Source organism: Leptodactylus fuscus, chromosome 1 (genome assembly GCF_031893055.1).
Source record: "Leptodactylus fuscus isolate aLepFus1 chromosome 1, aLepFus1.hap2, whole genome shotgun sequence".
NCBI classification, from domain to species: Eukaryota; Metazoa; Chordata; class Amphibia; order Anura; family Leptodactylidae; genus Leptodactylus; species Leptodactylus fuscus.
Window position 1 is genome coordinate 217,977,720 of NC_134265.1, and position 15,603 is coordinate 217,993,322.

A 15,603-nucleotide genomic window follows, 5' to 3' on the forward strand; every position below is an offset into this window, starting at 1 on the left:
GCAGTGGTCTGTGGCCATGCAACAGGAGTGGGGGCCAAAGTCACTATGTGGCCCTAGCCTAGGTCCGGAGCCCCATGTAGCGTAAGTGCCATGATTTTGCCATAGCAAAAACAGCCGCATTTTACTGCAACTGCAAAGTGGATGGGATTCTACCTATTCCTATCCATACATAACAGAAGAATATGCGCAGTGGACATGCTGAAATTTTAAGCAATGTTTTTGTAAATTGCAGCATGTCATTTAAACATATGGAAACATTACTGTTTTTTATACGCTCCAGTGTCAGTGCTGTTGGTTTCAGAACTTACGCTGAGATTTAAGGCCCTTGCTGACAGTGGAGGGATATTGGTGCCAAAACTAATGGCACCGAAATCTCTGGCACTGGGATATATACCAGGAAAGCTGACAATGCACTTTTCTAGTGGCATATAATAGCACTAATGTGAGAAGACTTGAAAGGACCTCTTTAAAGAATATTTTTTCTTCAAAAAATTTTATTTTTCTTAGTGGTATTACAACTTCAAAACTATATAATTTTGGTATTGTCGTGATCATAGAATATAGGTAATGTCATTTTGGTTGCTCAGTAAATGCTATAAAAATAAAACCAATAAAAAAGTAAAAGAAATTCATCTTCCCAGGACATTTTACTAAATGGTACCAAAAAATAAGCCCTCCATGAAAAATAAAATGAAAAAAAGTTATGGCTTTTATGATTTTTGGAAGATGGGGAGTAAAAAATAAAAATGGAAAAATTGCTGAAATGGAGGTTAAAAAGTATGTCTTATTTTACAGTATTGGAAAAGATGTAAGAATATGTTCACACAAAGTTGTTTTTTCATTTCAATTGGCTTTTCAAGGCATAATCTGCCCTAAAATAGGTCCTAAAAAATCATAAACCCTTACTTGTCTTGTGTTATTATGTTGTTCTGATAAATAGAAAGATCCCAAGTTGTCATTTTTTTGTTTTTTTTATTATTATTTTATAAATTATTTTATAAATATTTAGAATTAAAGGGAACTTTTCACTAAGCAGTGTCATCTGCTGGCAGCATGTTGTACAGCAGGAGGAACTGAGCAGATCAATATATAGGTTTGTGGGAAAAGACTCAATAAAACCTGTCATTTATTATATCACAGATCTCTTTCTGTGTTAGAAAGTCAAGGAGGTGGTCCTATCAGTTACTGACAGCCTCTCCTCTATGACTGTGCATACAGTGATAGCTGTCGATAACTGACAAGACTGCCTCTTTGACTTATAAAGAGCAGAGGTTTCAATGAATAGATCAGAAGTTGCAATCTTTTCCTGCTCTGTGACTCCTCCTGCTCTGTCTCTGATGCCTACTGGTTACACTGCATTTTCCTGGTGACAGGTTTGCTTTAAGTAATGTTGAATATCGCTTTTAGGTTAAGGCCCCATTTAACCCCATATACTCAGAAAGAAAAAGACTAATTTAAAAACAATAGGTACTACGCATTACCGTACCAACAGAATTTCATTGAAATATATGATGGACTTTAGTTATGTCATTGAATAAATCTAGTAATACTTTCTGATGATATACAGTTAGACACTTATTTATTCTGTTAACTTTTTCTACAAGGCTTGATAGCCTCTGTGGGTTTCCCTAAGTCCTGCCAGTCCCAGCCAGAGTTCATGAGGAAGGAAGAGAGCTAGGTAACTAATGTAGGGTTGGCTGAGACTGCTGGAGACAGCATGGATAAACAAACTGCAACAGGATCCGATCTGTAGCTGTCTGTGTACTGGAGAGGAAGAGTGCACTAGCTGCGGACAACATGTACTTTGACTTTTCCACTGAAGAAATGATACTCTAACTGTTGTCCTGAGGCTTGAAAAAGATAGTTCCTGCTGAAAATTTGTTAAGTTTAGACTTCGGATTTTATGGCTTACCCTGCCACTGGAAAGCTTTCTCTGACTCCTGTAATAAGCAAATCTAATAACTGAAATCCACATGAAGGATCTGCGGTTCTGACTTAAGAGGAAGAAAAGAAACTTGATCTCTGCTGCTAGTAGAGATCTACAGAAAGAACAGGCTCTTCAGGAGATCTGCACAACCTGTAATTAATGCTTGACTTGGAACTGGCTTAGGATACAACCACTAATGTATGCATGTCGAGACCGCAGACAAGGCAGCCGATCCGAAAATATTTCACTGTAGTTCATCTTCTGCTCCAAATAGCTAAGAATTCAACCACTGGACTTTAAAGTGAGCTCCTCTTCCATTTTACCTGTATAGGAAAACAAAATGCAGGTGCCACCAAGAAGTTCTTCTCCTCAGAGAAATGTTCTTCACAAATCTCCACATGGATCCCCCAGGAGTTCTCCTCTGAGTTCTCCTCTCAGCTCTCCACGTAACTCACCACGTAATTCTCCGCTTCTTCTCCGCAAACTTCTCATGAGTCGGAATAATCGAATGCAGAGAAGATTTACAGTTGCACATGCACCATGGTAAATACACTGTTATACATATTATACTTAAGGAATCTATTTACTCCTAGAAAGGGGATTTGTCTTATGACTGACCTTGCACATCCCATATGAATATAAGGCAACATCCCTGGAAATCACTGGGTGCTTTTAGTAACAGGCCGTATTTTGATAAGAAATGATAAATAGTGACAGTTATGGTTATTGACTTAGTCTTCTAAAACTGCTACTAACATTGCATCTGAATGCATTGCTTTCCTCTTTTATGTTTTTTGACTCAACATTAGTTACAAAAACTACTTAAATTCCCAGGGCAAGTCTAGACATAAAAACCATTATCATTGAAGTTATAGTGTACCTAACTGGATCTTACACTTGACCCTTATATAATCTATTTATATCATGATATAAAATGTAGTGTGATCTAGCTTTTACTCTTTCATTTATTATCCTTGTTCATTTACAGCTAATGTTCCTCATACTTTTTGGAGAGCACATATCACATACATACACATACAGGGCTTGGTATATTAGCATAAGTTGTTGCACAATATAGCAAACCTTGTATCTGCAGGGAGGTTCCAGGTATTACTTAAATGTATGCAAAAGCTATTTGTTTTATTTTAATGTAGGGTAAATGCTCTTAATAATTGAATGCACCTAAAACATACAATACAATCTATCACTTTGTTTCTTTAGGCTAGGGCTGCACAATGACTTGTGCAATTTGTCTAAAACTTGTTGCGCTACTATTTTAAAGTTTCGTTTTGGCTGTTAAAAAAAATGTGACAAAATTACAGACTGCTTGCAAGCAAGTTTCTTATGATGGCAAAGTCCTGGGTGACTTGTGACCTATGAGCATAAATTCAACCAGTTTGTTGTGTTGTAATTTTGTTAGGGAATGTGCCTCATCATCATCATATGTTCACGATCATTAGATCCTTCATGTCATGTGACCACAGATATAAAATATGTATTACCATGTATCATAACTAGTGCACAGTTAAAAATTGAGTAGTTGCCCATTACAATCTATCAGATTTCACTTATCAGGTTCTTTTTGCTTTTCAAAGGTTCATTGGCTTTCACTAGGGATGTTGTATTAGATATTGTGATAAATAATTGTACAATAGGAAGGAAGCCTCATAACTAAAATATGTACAGTAACCCTCAACTCCTTTCTGTGGAACGCTAAATCCAAGCATGGAAGTGCTGAAAAACTAGTTTTATACAGTTGCACAGTACCCCAAAAGTTTATCTGGATTGTGGTCTGTAGAATCTTATCTCCCGGGCGGTGGTTAGTCATCCCCAGGCTTATGTTACAAAAGGAAGAGGAAAATTAATTGTGGACTAATAGGTTGAATTCTTTTTTTAACCCTAAACCTATAGTAACTTCCCCAAATTCCAGTTCTTCCACTTTGTCAGTGGTCTTTTATGTTAGACCTCGTGTCATCTGCTTCTCAAGTCCTCCAGACATACTTTGTGTCAGAGCTACTGTGGTCTGTAAGTATCATTCCTATTATATTTACAACATATTTTCAGCATCACATTAATTGTGATCTGAACATAACAGCTAGCTTATTCATCTTGCTCTTCAAAATGTCTTCATATCTCTGTTGACAAACTGTGGTGCTGTAATTTGTTGATGCCTTGTACAGCACAGGTTTCCTGCTCACCTTGCAATCCTTAGGTAAAGAAAGGGTTTCCTTAACCGAGGCCTGCCAGCTGAGCTTGCCTCAATGTTTACTGAGCTATCAGTGATGCCTGACCAGTAATACAAAAGCAAACACAGGGAATATGAAATACAAGTATAGTTTCAAATGCTTTGCCTGAATATTATTTTAGGCCAAATCATAATTAGTTTATTATATAACAAAGGATTTGTGCCTAACAGAAGGCGTGTGGATAGTCACATTTGGCAATGTTAATAGTGTTTCATAAAATGGCAGTGACTTATTTTTATGTGTTTTGTTTAGATAAAATCTTTGTCAGGAAGAGAAACCAGTAAACTAACAATTCCATCTCCTTTTTTTAAAGGCAGTCTACCACTACCAAAAGCTCTTGTAAACCATTTATATGCATACCTCGTGTCAAAGTGCAATCTTGCTGCCAAGAAAAACTATTATAATCCATATGCTAATGAGTTGTTCAGTGAGGTGCGGGTGTACCTGCCAGAGTACCCATTTTTTCACCTGTGATTTCCATCCAGCGTCACCCCCTAAATTAAAGATTGACAGTTCCCAATGTGCAGTGGCTACGAGCAAAAATAGGGACTGTGGTAGCCATATTCCAGTTGCACCAAACATCTCATTTGCATACAGATTACAGGCAGCAATATTGCATTTTGACACATACACACAAAAAAAAATATTCGCTATGACCTTTATTTAGGTTCTACAACAGCATATAAATAGTTCGGAAATTATGTTGGCCCATTCACACGGAGCTTTTTGACGAGGATTTTGTCAAGGAAAAAATCCACTTCAGGAATTAGGAAATGTTTTTTAAAGCAGTTCGTGGACCGTTTTTTGAGGCTTTTTTAGTTTTTGATTTTTTTTCCTCCAGCATAGTATATGGACCTTGAAATAACCGCTACCGTTTTTTCCATGCGGTTTTGGGCAATTCTGCACCCAAATCCGTGACATGGATTTTCCACCTCCCAACTACGTTGGTTTTTGCAGGTGGAGTCTGCCTGAAGGAAGTTTTTTTTCCGCTAGTGGAAAAAATTTTGCGAGTGGAAAAAATAAAGTGAGCGGAACCCATAGAATTTTATGGGGAGGCGTTTTTTCCACGTGGATTCTGACGTGGATTCAGCGTCAAAATCAGCGCCCAAAAACACTGTGTGAATGGACCCTAAAACTTGGACCTTTGGAGCATTGGCTAAACTAGGTGCAAAAGACTCTTGCTAGGCACCATGCACCATCAATCACCTTCTTGTGATACAAACAGTGGTACTACTGCGTTGCACCACCTGCGTTCTTCCTCGGGGTCAGCACCTAAGGGGAATGTTGAAAGTTGAGTATTATATGCTGGTGTAGCAGGTACTTTTTTATATAATTAGGTCACATTTGGGGCATTTTAATAAGGGGACACAATGCATTTTCTTTTTAATTGCAACACAATATGCTTTTTTTTCTCTAATATTTCACATCTATGACCATTGTAAAAAAAATATCTTATGCACCACTTATATGTGACTTGCTTTTTACCTTGGTTGTGAGCCTTTCATCAGTTTCTGAGAAAAGTTTTCAAAAACCAGGAAATCCAGTATCCCCAATTCCTTACTGAGGGACCAATATTTGTCTTAGTATCCCAATACGTGCACAATTAAGTTTTCTTGGAGAATTATTACAGGGGTTATCTACCTTTCCAATATTTATGGCCATCTATTTTAACTTTGCAGATGACCTCTTGAATGTAGCCATGCCATGATTGAACAGCACATCAATGATATTAATGTGCTGCCCATGCCTCTATGGCCCCATTCATTGCTCTCACTGGACAAGAATAGGACATCTCCTGAGCTTTGTAATACATGAATAAATGGTTAAGTGTGCTAGTAGTGAAAAACAAGGTTACAATAAAACACGGTCATGTGCATGAGACCTAAGTGAATAAGTTATTAAGATATCTTTCCAAAGGACTGAAAAACTGCAAAATTTCATGCAGCAGAAAATCTCCATTTCTCTGAAAAAAGACCACATTTACCTGATGCCAGATGAAACCATTGTTTTGTGCAGAATACAGGCAAGGCCATGCAGCATATGATAAAAAGAGATAATCCTTTAATAGTTCCACCATGGGGAAATTCAGTGTGTTACAACAGCATAGATAATACAGTTATACAAGAAAAAAAAAACACATTCAAAGCTCAGAATAGCAGATAGAAAAGATAGAAAAACTTCAGGATCATTTAGTTCTCTGCGCAGAGTGATCATCACTTAGCCTGATGTAGATTATACAGCCTAACCACGGTTGGGAGGAAGGACCTCCATTAACGCTCCTTCTCACACTTGGGGTGAAGCAGTTGGTCACTGACAGTACTGCCCAGTGCTATCACGGTCACATGCATGTGATGGGAGTTATTCTTCAACATGGAGCTCACCATGGACTTCTGTCACCCACCATCTGTACTGGGTCAAGGGGGCTCCCCAGGACAGAGCTGACCATTGTAACCAGCTTGTCAAGTCTATTTCTGTCCCTGGCTGGTATGCTACTCCCCCAGTAGGCCACTCCGAAGAAGATGGCTGATGCTACTACAGAGTTTGAAAAAGGCCTTAAGAAGTGGCCCTTGAACTCCAAAGGCCCTCAGCCTCCTGAGCAGGTAGAGCTTGCTGTGACCCTTTCTGTGCAGTGCATTCAGGTGATCAGCCCAGTCCAGCTTATTATTGAGGAGCACACCAAAGTACTTATAGGTCTTGGCTATCTTAATGACTGTCCCCTGGAGGTACAACAGATTCAAAATCGTCTCTGCTTACTGAAGTCTACCACCATCTCCTTGGTCTTCCCAGCATTAATCCTGAGGTGGCTTCGCTGGCACCATTCCACAAAATCCCAGTTTAAGTCTCTGTATGCCATGTCGTCTCCGTCTGTGATGAGGCCTACTATTCCAGAGTCATTGGAGTACTTTTGTAAGTAACAGCTAGATGAGTTGCACCTAAAGTCAGTAGTGTACAGTGTGAAGAGGAGAGACCACAGGTGTACAATGTTAAAGGGGCTCTATCATTGGGAAAAGTCATCTTTAGCTAAGCACATACTTGCATAGCTTTTAGAAAGGCTATTCCACACCTATGTAAATTGTCTCAGTAGTTTTGAATAAGTCTGTTTTTATTTATATGCTAATTAGCCTTCTCCGTGCACTCCGAAAGTGTCTGTGTGCACCCTCTATTCACTATGTGTATGAGAGCAGAGAGGCTGTTGTGCTGATGACTCATCTCTCTGCTCTCACACACATAGAGAATAGCAGACGGTGATCACAGACACTTCCGGAGAAGGCTAATTGGCATATGAATAAAAACTGACTTATTCAAAAACTACTGAGGCAATTTACATACAAAAGGTACATGTGGAATATCCTTTTAAAGGCTATTCAAGTTTGTGCTTAGCCAAAAATGACTTTTCCCAATGATAGAGCCCCTTTAATAAAGCAACCACACAAAAATATATACATGCACGGCATTTCAAATGTACATAGATAAATCTTGTATAAGGTGTTAGTCACATGGCAATGTGTGGTGCTAGGTCCCCTTTAACCATAAGCGCAACGATGCCAGCTGCACCTGGCCCTATGGTTGCAGTGGCCCCCTCAGCCGGGCTGGATCGAGTGGGAAAATCCCACATTTCGGATGATGCATACCTCCCAACTTTTGAAGAACTGAAAGAGGGATAAAATGTGCGGTGCACAAATTTAGCCCCGCCCACTTTTGTGTTGACTCCGCCCACTCATTAATTTTCATGTGCCTGCACACAGTATAATCCTCCTACAGTCACCTGTAAATTATATGTCCCCCCTCTATCTCTCCCCCAGTTTCATATACACCCTTCATCTGCCCCCAGTTTCATGTCCCCCTTCCATCTCTGCCCCCAGATTCATGTCCCCACATCTCTGCCCCCAGTTTCATGTCCCCTCCATCTCTGCCCCCAGATTCATGTCCCTCCATCTCTGCCCCCAGATTCATGTACCCCATCTCTGCCCCCAGTGTCATGCTGTCCTCTCCATCTCTGCCCCCAGTGTCATGCTGTCCTCTCCATCTCTGCCCCCAGTGTCATGCCATCCTCTCCATCTCTGCCCCCAGTGTCATGCCGTCCTCTCCATCTCTGCCCCCAGTGTCATGCCGTCCTCTCCTTCATCTGCCCCCAGATTCACGTTCCACCTCCACATTAAACTTACCTTCTCCTCCGCTCCCTCGCCACTCTCTGCGTGCCTCTCTCGCTGACACATGCGGCTGAAGGAAGGAGCTGACACAGGTCAGCTCCTCGCTTCGCCGCTGCGTGTCTCTCTTGCTGACACATATGCGGCTGAAGTGAGGAGCTGACCTGTGTCAGCTCCTCGCTTCGCCGCTGCCACCGCTCCTGGCTTGTAGTCGCGTCTACAAGCCAGGAGCCGGCGGCAGCAGCGAAGCGAGGAGCTGACACAGGTCAGCTCCTCGCTTCAGCCGCATATGTGTCGAGGAGCTGCCCTGTGTCAGCTCCTTCCTTCAGCCGCATGTGTCAGCGAGAGAGGCATGCAGCGGCGAAGCGAGGAGCAGACCTGTGTCAGCTCCTCGCTTCAGCCGCATGTGTCAGCGAGAGAGGCGCGCAGCGGCGAAGCGAGGAGCTGACCTGTGTCAGCTCCTTGCTTCAGCCGCATATGTGTTCAACTCAGATCTGCGTCCTCTGGACGCAGATCTGAGTTGAAATCGGGACATACCTCTCTCCAACCGGGACCGCTGGACATGTCACCCAATGTCGTGAATGTCCCGCGGAAATCGGGACGGTTGGGAGGTATGGGTGATGTCCTGCTGTTTCGGGCGGCAGCCAATGAGTTCACCTCTATCCGTGTCCTTAGGACACAGATAGAGGTTAAATACTATAGTGCAGCCTGGAGCTGTTAGCCTTATAACGTCTGCGGCAGGGAAACACAATATGCACCGAGCCACATTGGATCTGGGGAACCATATGGGAATTGTACTCAGCATGTGTACTCAGCAGTTTGGGGAGGATATATGTTTTTAAAATGTTTTTTACCCGCTGAGCCACAAAACATATGGTATCTTGTTTTGTCAGTTTTCTGAATGTCTTGAAGAAGAGAGCTATAGTTGAGGGCAAATAAGGTGGCCAGGTCTTGGGGAATCCATACTCCAAGATATTTGATATCAATGGTATGGTGAGTTCATTTTTAAGTATGACATTGTAGGTTCTTTTTTTAAGGTAATATTCAAGATTTCGTACTTGCTAAAGCTTATCTTAAGGTTGGAAACGACCAACTGTGTAGAACAGGTTTGAGAAATGGGGTAACAAGGGTGCGGGATTAGTGATGAGAACCAGTAACACCTAAACAATTAAAATTTTTGAATCCCCACCTTCCAAACCCCATAACATTTTTATTTTTCTATTCACAGAGCCATTTGAGGGCTTAGTGTTTGTGGAACAAATTTTTCTTCATAATGATACAGTTTATTATTCTGTACAATGTACTGGGAAGCTGGAAAAAAATTCAGAATGGAATGAAAATAGAGAAAACATGCACTTGTGTGGCTTTTTACAGGCTTTTTTCATTTTTTTTTAAAGGGATCCTATCATTTAAACACTTTTTTTTTCTAGTTGACACGTCGGAATAGCCTTAACAAATGCTATTTTGTCTTTTACCTTTATAAGTCGTCTCCGGCCTGCCGTTCGGTGAAAAATCCGTTTTTTCTCCGTATGCAAATGAGTTCTCTCGCAGCACTGGGGGCGGGCCCCAGCGCTCAAACAGCACTAGGGGCGTCCCCAATGGTGTAAGAGAACTCTCTGCAGTGACGCCTCCATCTTCAGCAGCAACCGCCTCTTCATCTTCTTTTTTCTGGCTGGGGTCAGACTTGTGCACCTGCGCAGTCAGCTCTGCCATCGAGACCCAGGCAAAGCCGAGTGCACAGGCCGGCCGGCGTCCAATTTTTTTGGAGGCCGCCTATGCGTGGATGCGCAGTACGCTACTGTTCTCCATAGGGCAGCGACAAGATGCTGGTTCACTGCCTCAGGATTCCGTTGCAGCTAGCCTCGCAGTATGTTCACACGCGGAATCCATTTTCCGCCATGTGAACATACCCTTAGGATTTTGCCCACTATTTAAAGTGGACCTTTCCTGTCCTGATGAATAATGCACGGTTTTATATACCATTAGAAAGCCGACATCGTTGGGCTGTGAGGAAAGCACCCTCTGACAGTACCAGGCTATGTTAGAGTACAGTCAGAGGGGCATTCCTCACAGCCCAGCGATGACGCTGAGCTATATGGAATGGCCTTCTGACACTGGGGAAACATTGGTGCCGACATTAACGGGGCACATACCTGAAGTCAGTGCACTTTAGTGGTATATAAAACCGCAGATTCATGAGGACATGAAAGGTCCTCTTTAAAGTCAAAATTGATTAAGGATATAGGCCTATAGCTACCACACATTTTCAGATTACCTTCTCTGAGAAGAATAGTGATGAAGGTTTCTAAAGATTGAGGAGGTAGGTGATGACCATTGTAGAAGGAGTTACACAGAGAGGTAAAATGTGGTAACAGTACTGATTGGAATGTCTTATAATACTTTATTGGAGCTTATCTGGCCCTGGGCTTTTTCCTGCCGGGATAGCGGATAGTACTTTGGCCAATTCCTCATTGTTGAAAGGGCCCAACAATGGGAGGCCATCTTCATTGCCGAGCCTTGGGAGCAGTACTGAGTCAAGAAAAGAGTTGATTAAATTCAATTCATCTGAAGCGAGTTAGGGGAGGTGGCATCAGGTGACGCATCGAGGTTATAGAGTTTCTGATAAAAAGTTGTGGAAAGCATCGACAATGTTTTCTGTGGTGTTGACAGTGTCACAGTTGGCGCAAGTTATTTCTTTTGTGAATGATTGGTCTTTTCATTTGTGGACAAGGGCAGACATAATCTTGTTCCCCCTATTGCCATGGGTATAAAATTTACACCTTGAGGTTTGGTGCAGTTTGAACGAGCGAACATTTATCTTTAACTCTGTCCCTAGTTGGAATGAGTTCATGAAGCGTATTCTGTGCTTGTGTCCGTTTGTGAGTGCATTCTAACACCAAGATGCAGGACAAAAGGTTATTGAGGGTCTTTTTCCTTTCTTAACAAAGGTGTTCAGTGATAGTAACACTCCCCTGACTACAATATTGTGTTCCTCCCATAGACTAGGGTCAGAGACATTGACAATAGTTTGAGGCGAAATATTGTTGGAGAATGATATTAATTTTATGTGCGTTGGTTAGACTGCTTAGTATTGTGTCATTTAATTTCCAATACCAGTCCTCTTTCAGAATGTCACCCAAAGCAATTGTAAGAAATTTATTAAATACAGGGGAATGGTTGGACAGTAGGATGTTGCATGTTGTATCAAACACTAAATCGAAAGATTTTTGTTGGGGAAAGAGGTAATGACGTCTGTCGTATGAGTTGTGTATGGAGGAAAAGTGTAGGAGGGCTGGGTCTACTACCATGTATCAATCAGGTGGAGATTGGTTAGTGTCTTGGTAGGTTAGCTAGGGAGCAATAGGGGGTGTTCTAAAGTCTGGTAAGGTCTAGGATAGGGTTCAGTGGTAAATTTCTCTCGCCCCTGGTTATTAGTGTGCCCTTAAGAGATTTAGAGTTCTGACAATTCATGGGACCTGGGATTGGTTTAGAAAGGATAAATGTATAGACTGAGTTCGCAATGAGGCCTATATTAAAAATGTAACATTCCTCAGGGTCATGGAGTTGCGCTTTGAGGTAGAAGGGTATGTGTCTAAAGACAGCTATGCTTACTCCTCTGGCCGATTTGGTGTACTGTACATACTGTAAAACCATGATGTATAGTCCTGGGTGGGGAGGTGGGAAATTTTCCCTGTATTAAAGTGTGTGGCTTGGAACATTACTTCAGAAACTTTCTGTTTGCGGACATGAGTGAGAATCTAAGAGCGTTTTTGAGGGATGTTCAGACCTCTCAAACCTCAATTCAGGTGTGCATGGGCCAGTGAGAGGTAGGCCAAACATTTGGAAAGGGTGAGTAAGTACATGTCGGGGCTCCACGGAGTGTCCCCTACCAGAAGTAAATTGGATTAGTGTGGCTCATTAAGTTAAGCAATTAAATAGTAGAAGACCATAAACAGCTTAATGCATAACCAGTCACAATAAAATAAAATGTTTGAACGTCAAACATGTTTGGTGTCCAGCAGATCTCTAGTCCAGCATGGGGAAGGTGGGATAACCTGAAATAGAAATACAGTTACAAGGAACACTTACCCAAATCCTTTTGAAGAGAGCACCAGCACTTGAATAGTGGAATAGTGTCTTATAACATGGGGCACTCACTGGCTTCTGCAGCAGTCAGCAAGTCCTGGATATCAGTACCTCAAACAAGTAAAGTGCAACAATAGGAGTAGTAATCTAGGAGCTGCTGAAGAAAAATCTCAGAAAAATGGAGAGGCATCTAGGCGGTCGGTGAATTAGCCGAGTGGGGGTTATCTGTTCCCAGGGTGGTGGTGTAGCCAGGAGTGGCAAAGTGACAATGTTGGTGATGCGGTGGACTGAGTGGAGGAAGGAGATACCAAAGGGGAAAGTCCACCCGTAAGCTTTTGAGATCTTTGGGGACAAGTCCTGGAAGATGGAGATCTGTGAGGACTCGTAACTGAGAGAGTCTGACTCTCCTGGCCTTGGTGAGATGTTCTTCCTTGTCCTGGAAATTAAGGAAGTGACAAATCATATCTCTCGATGGTTCAATGAGCTTGGTTTTCAGGTACAGTGCACAATAGGCTCTCTTATCATGGATGAGGCCAGGGGCGGATCCAGGGCCGGGCAACCGCCCGGGGCCCCACGGCCCGGCCCTAACAAAATGGTCCCGGTCAGCCTCGGCATAGTCGGGCAAGTGCCGGGGCCCACAGAGCTTCTGGGGGCCCCCCGGCACTTGCCTGTCACGATGGCAAATGAAGGGGTGGGAGAACGGCATGACACTGGGGCAGATGGAGGGGGAGAGAACAGCATGACACTGTGGCAAATGAAGGGGGGGGGAGAACGGCATGACACTGAGGCAGATGAAGGGGGGAGAATAGCATGACACTGGGGTGGATGGAGGGGGGAGAACAGCATGACACTGGGGCAGATGAAGGGGCGAGAACCACATGACACTGGGGCAAATGAAGGGGGGGAGAATGGCATGATACTGGGGCAGATGAAGGGGGGATGGCATGACACTGGGGCAGATGAAGGGGGGGAGAATGGCATGACAATGGGGCAGATGAAGGGGGGTAGAATGGCATGACATTGGGGCAGATGGGGGGAGAACGGCATGACACTGGGGCAGAGATGGGGGGGACATGAAACTGTGGGCAGATAAAGGGGGAGAATGGCATGAAACTGGGGACAGAGATAGAGGGGGGGACATGAAACTAGGGGTAGATGAAGGGTGTATATGAAAATGGGGGAGAGATGGAGGGGGGACATATAATTTACGGGTGACTGTAGGAGGATTATACTGTGTGGAATCACAATGAAAATGAATGAGAATGGGCGGAGTCAACATAAAAGTGGGAGGGGCCTAATTTGCTGCGGCGCGCTGCGCGTAGGGCCCCGCCAAAGTCAATTGCCCAGGGCCCCGCAAACCCTGGATCCGCCACTGGATGAGGCTTTGTCCTCGTAAAGTAGTGTGAGGCAGACTTGGCGAACGGTGCAGGGGATAGCTTAGTTTATTACAGTTTCTGGGACACTCCACATGTTGAGTCTGCCCCTTTTCTTTTCTATTCCAGAAATGACGAATTGGCGGCTTCCAGACTTTCTACTCTTTGCCCAATATAGCATGTCTTTCTTAATGTATGCTGGACAATACTTGCTTAAAGAAGTTGCAAGATAAGGAAAGATCATCTGAGGGTGCAGAGGCTTCCTCTTCACTGTCACCATCTGAGACCAGAGTTCTTGTCCTCAAGTTCAGATTGTGCCACAGCGACCATTTTAGCCTGAGCAGAGGACTGTTTTTTCATGTAATATTTAGGTCTTCTTGGGAATTTGGCTGTTTTGCTAAGGTCTGAGAGTCCCATGGATGTTTGCCACCCGCCTTTACCATGGTTCAGAATGGTTAGTGTAGAAATGTCATCTGTTTGAGGTCTCCAGAGACAACTGATGGCCTAGTTAGTCATTGGTATGTTGACTGGCAGGATGTCGAGGAGGCAAGAGGGGCTCCCAGCTACATTGATCTGATGGAAGTGTATCAGCAGCCTAGGAGGGATATTGCTGAGGGCAATAGAGCCACTGAGGGAAAAGATGAATTGTAGGTGTAATGATGTCAAACACAGAAAAAGTATACAGAAAGTCCGGGGTTTAAGTTGGGGTTTAAGACTGGTTCATTATACTGAAGGAACCAGCAAGTATGAAGGAAGACAGTTCCCAGTCAGTAGTTGGATATTTTGTAGAGGGGGGGGGAGTGTGGGTACAAGGGAGAGCTGCCCGGAGGAGTAGTAGGAGGGATGTCACGGGATTACTGCTGGTACTAGGCGTCCAGCTGGTACCGTGCTAGCGTGGACCCTGACTACTGTACTACTGTTGTGCAGGTCCCCTGGAAGGAGTGGTGAGGTGAGTTGGAGTCCAAATGCGCCGGGGCTCACTACCCAGTTCTTGGAGAGACCCACACCCTTTCTGTTCTTCTCTCACTGACAAGCTGGAGTCGGCGGCCTGTTGTGAGGAGGGTTGCAATGCAGGTGCCAGGTCTGATCTGTCACATCTGATGTGATGAGAGTCAATCATAGATGGGAAGCGGTACCCAATAGGCAGAAGGCAGAGTCTGGCATGGTAATCTTGTAGCTCCTCTGCGGGTGGAGGAGCTGTACAGAAGTAGGCCTTTTCTTCAGACAGCATAGGCAATGGTAAAGCTGCTGGTCTGCAGGGAGCATTTGGAGTGAAGAAGATGGCAACTGACTGCATGTAGCAGGAGTCTAGATAGAGAGGAGTCAAGGCTCACCAAGCGGGTTGGTGAGCAACTAAGGTCACCCCTGTGTAGCTGTAAAACACAAGAGAGAAATCACCGAGCTGGTCCTCGTATTATATCATTTAGGTCCATGGCAGCATCACAGTCATAAATGCCTGCTCACCTTTTTAGGTTGTGAGGAAGTCACAACAACCTAATAGCATGTAGAAAATAAATCAATCCATCCGGCAGGGCAGCAGCTGGAGATCCGTCACTAAGTCGTCGAGACAGGAAACCTGAATGGACCAACCAAATCCAGCAGGATTGGGCATAATGACCAACGCTCACCCAATATCTTGATCTTCTGCCCAATCCTGATGGATTTGGTTGGTCCTTTCTGGACCCCTGTGTAGCTGACATGGATTCAGGGGGATAACCTGGGATGTGTTGCAGTGTTTTTTGGTCAGATTTCAGGACTTAGACTTCTGTTTAGCCGGGTTAGTAGCAGGGGCTCACAGAAAGCACATTCATGCAGCTTAGCTG

The 15,603-nt window shown here is 43.5% G+C and overlaps 1 protein-coding gene across 1 annotated transcript in view; it reads left to right on the forward strand.

Moving 5' to 3' along the window:
• Positions 1-1,711: 1,711 nt before the first annotated feature.
• Positions 1,712-15,603, forward strand: part of PDE4C (phosphodiesterase 4C) — a 259,677-nt gene continuing 245,785 nt past the window's right edge. The window contains exon 1 of the mRNA XM_075283034.1: positions 1,712-2,470. Coding sequence (XP_075139135.1) covers positions 2,268-2,470 — 203 coding nt within the window. The 5' untranslated portion in view covers positions 1,712-2,267. The remainder of the gene's footprint in view (positions 2,471-15,603) is intronic.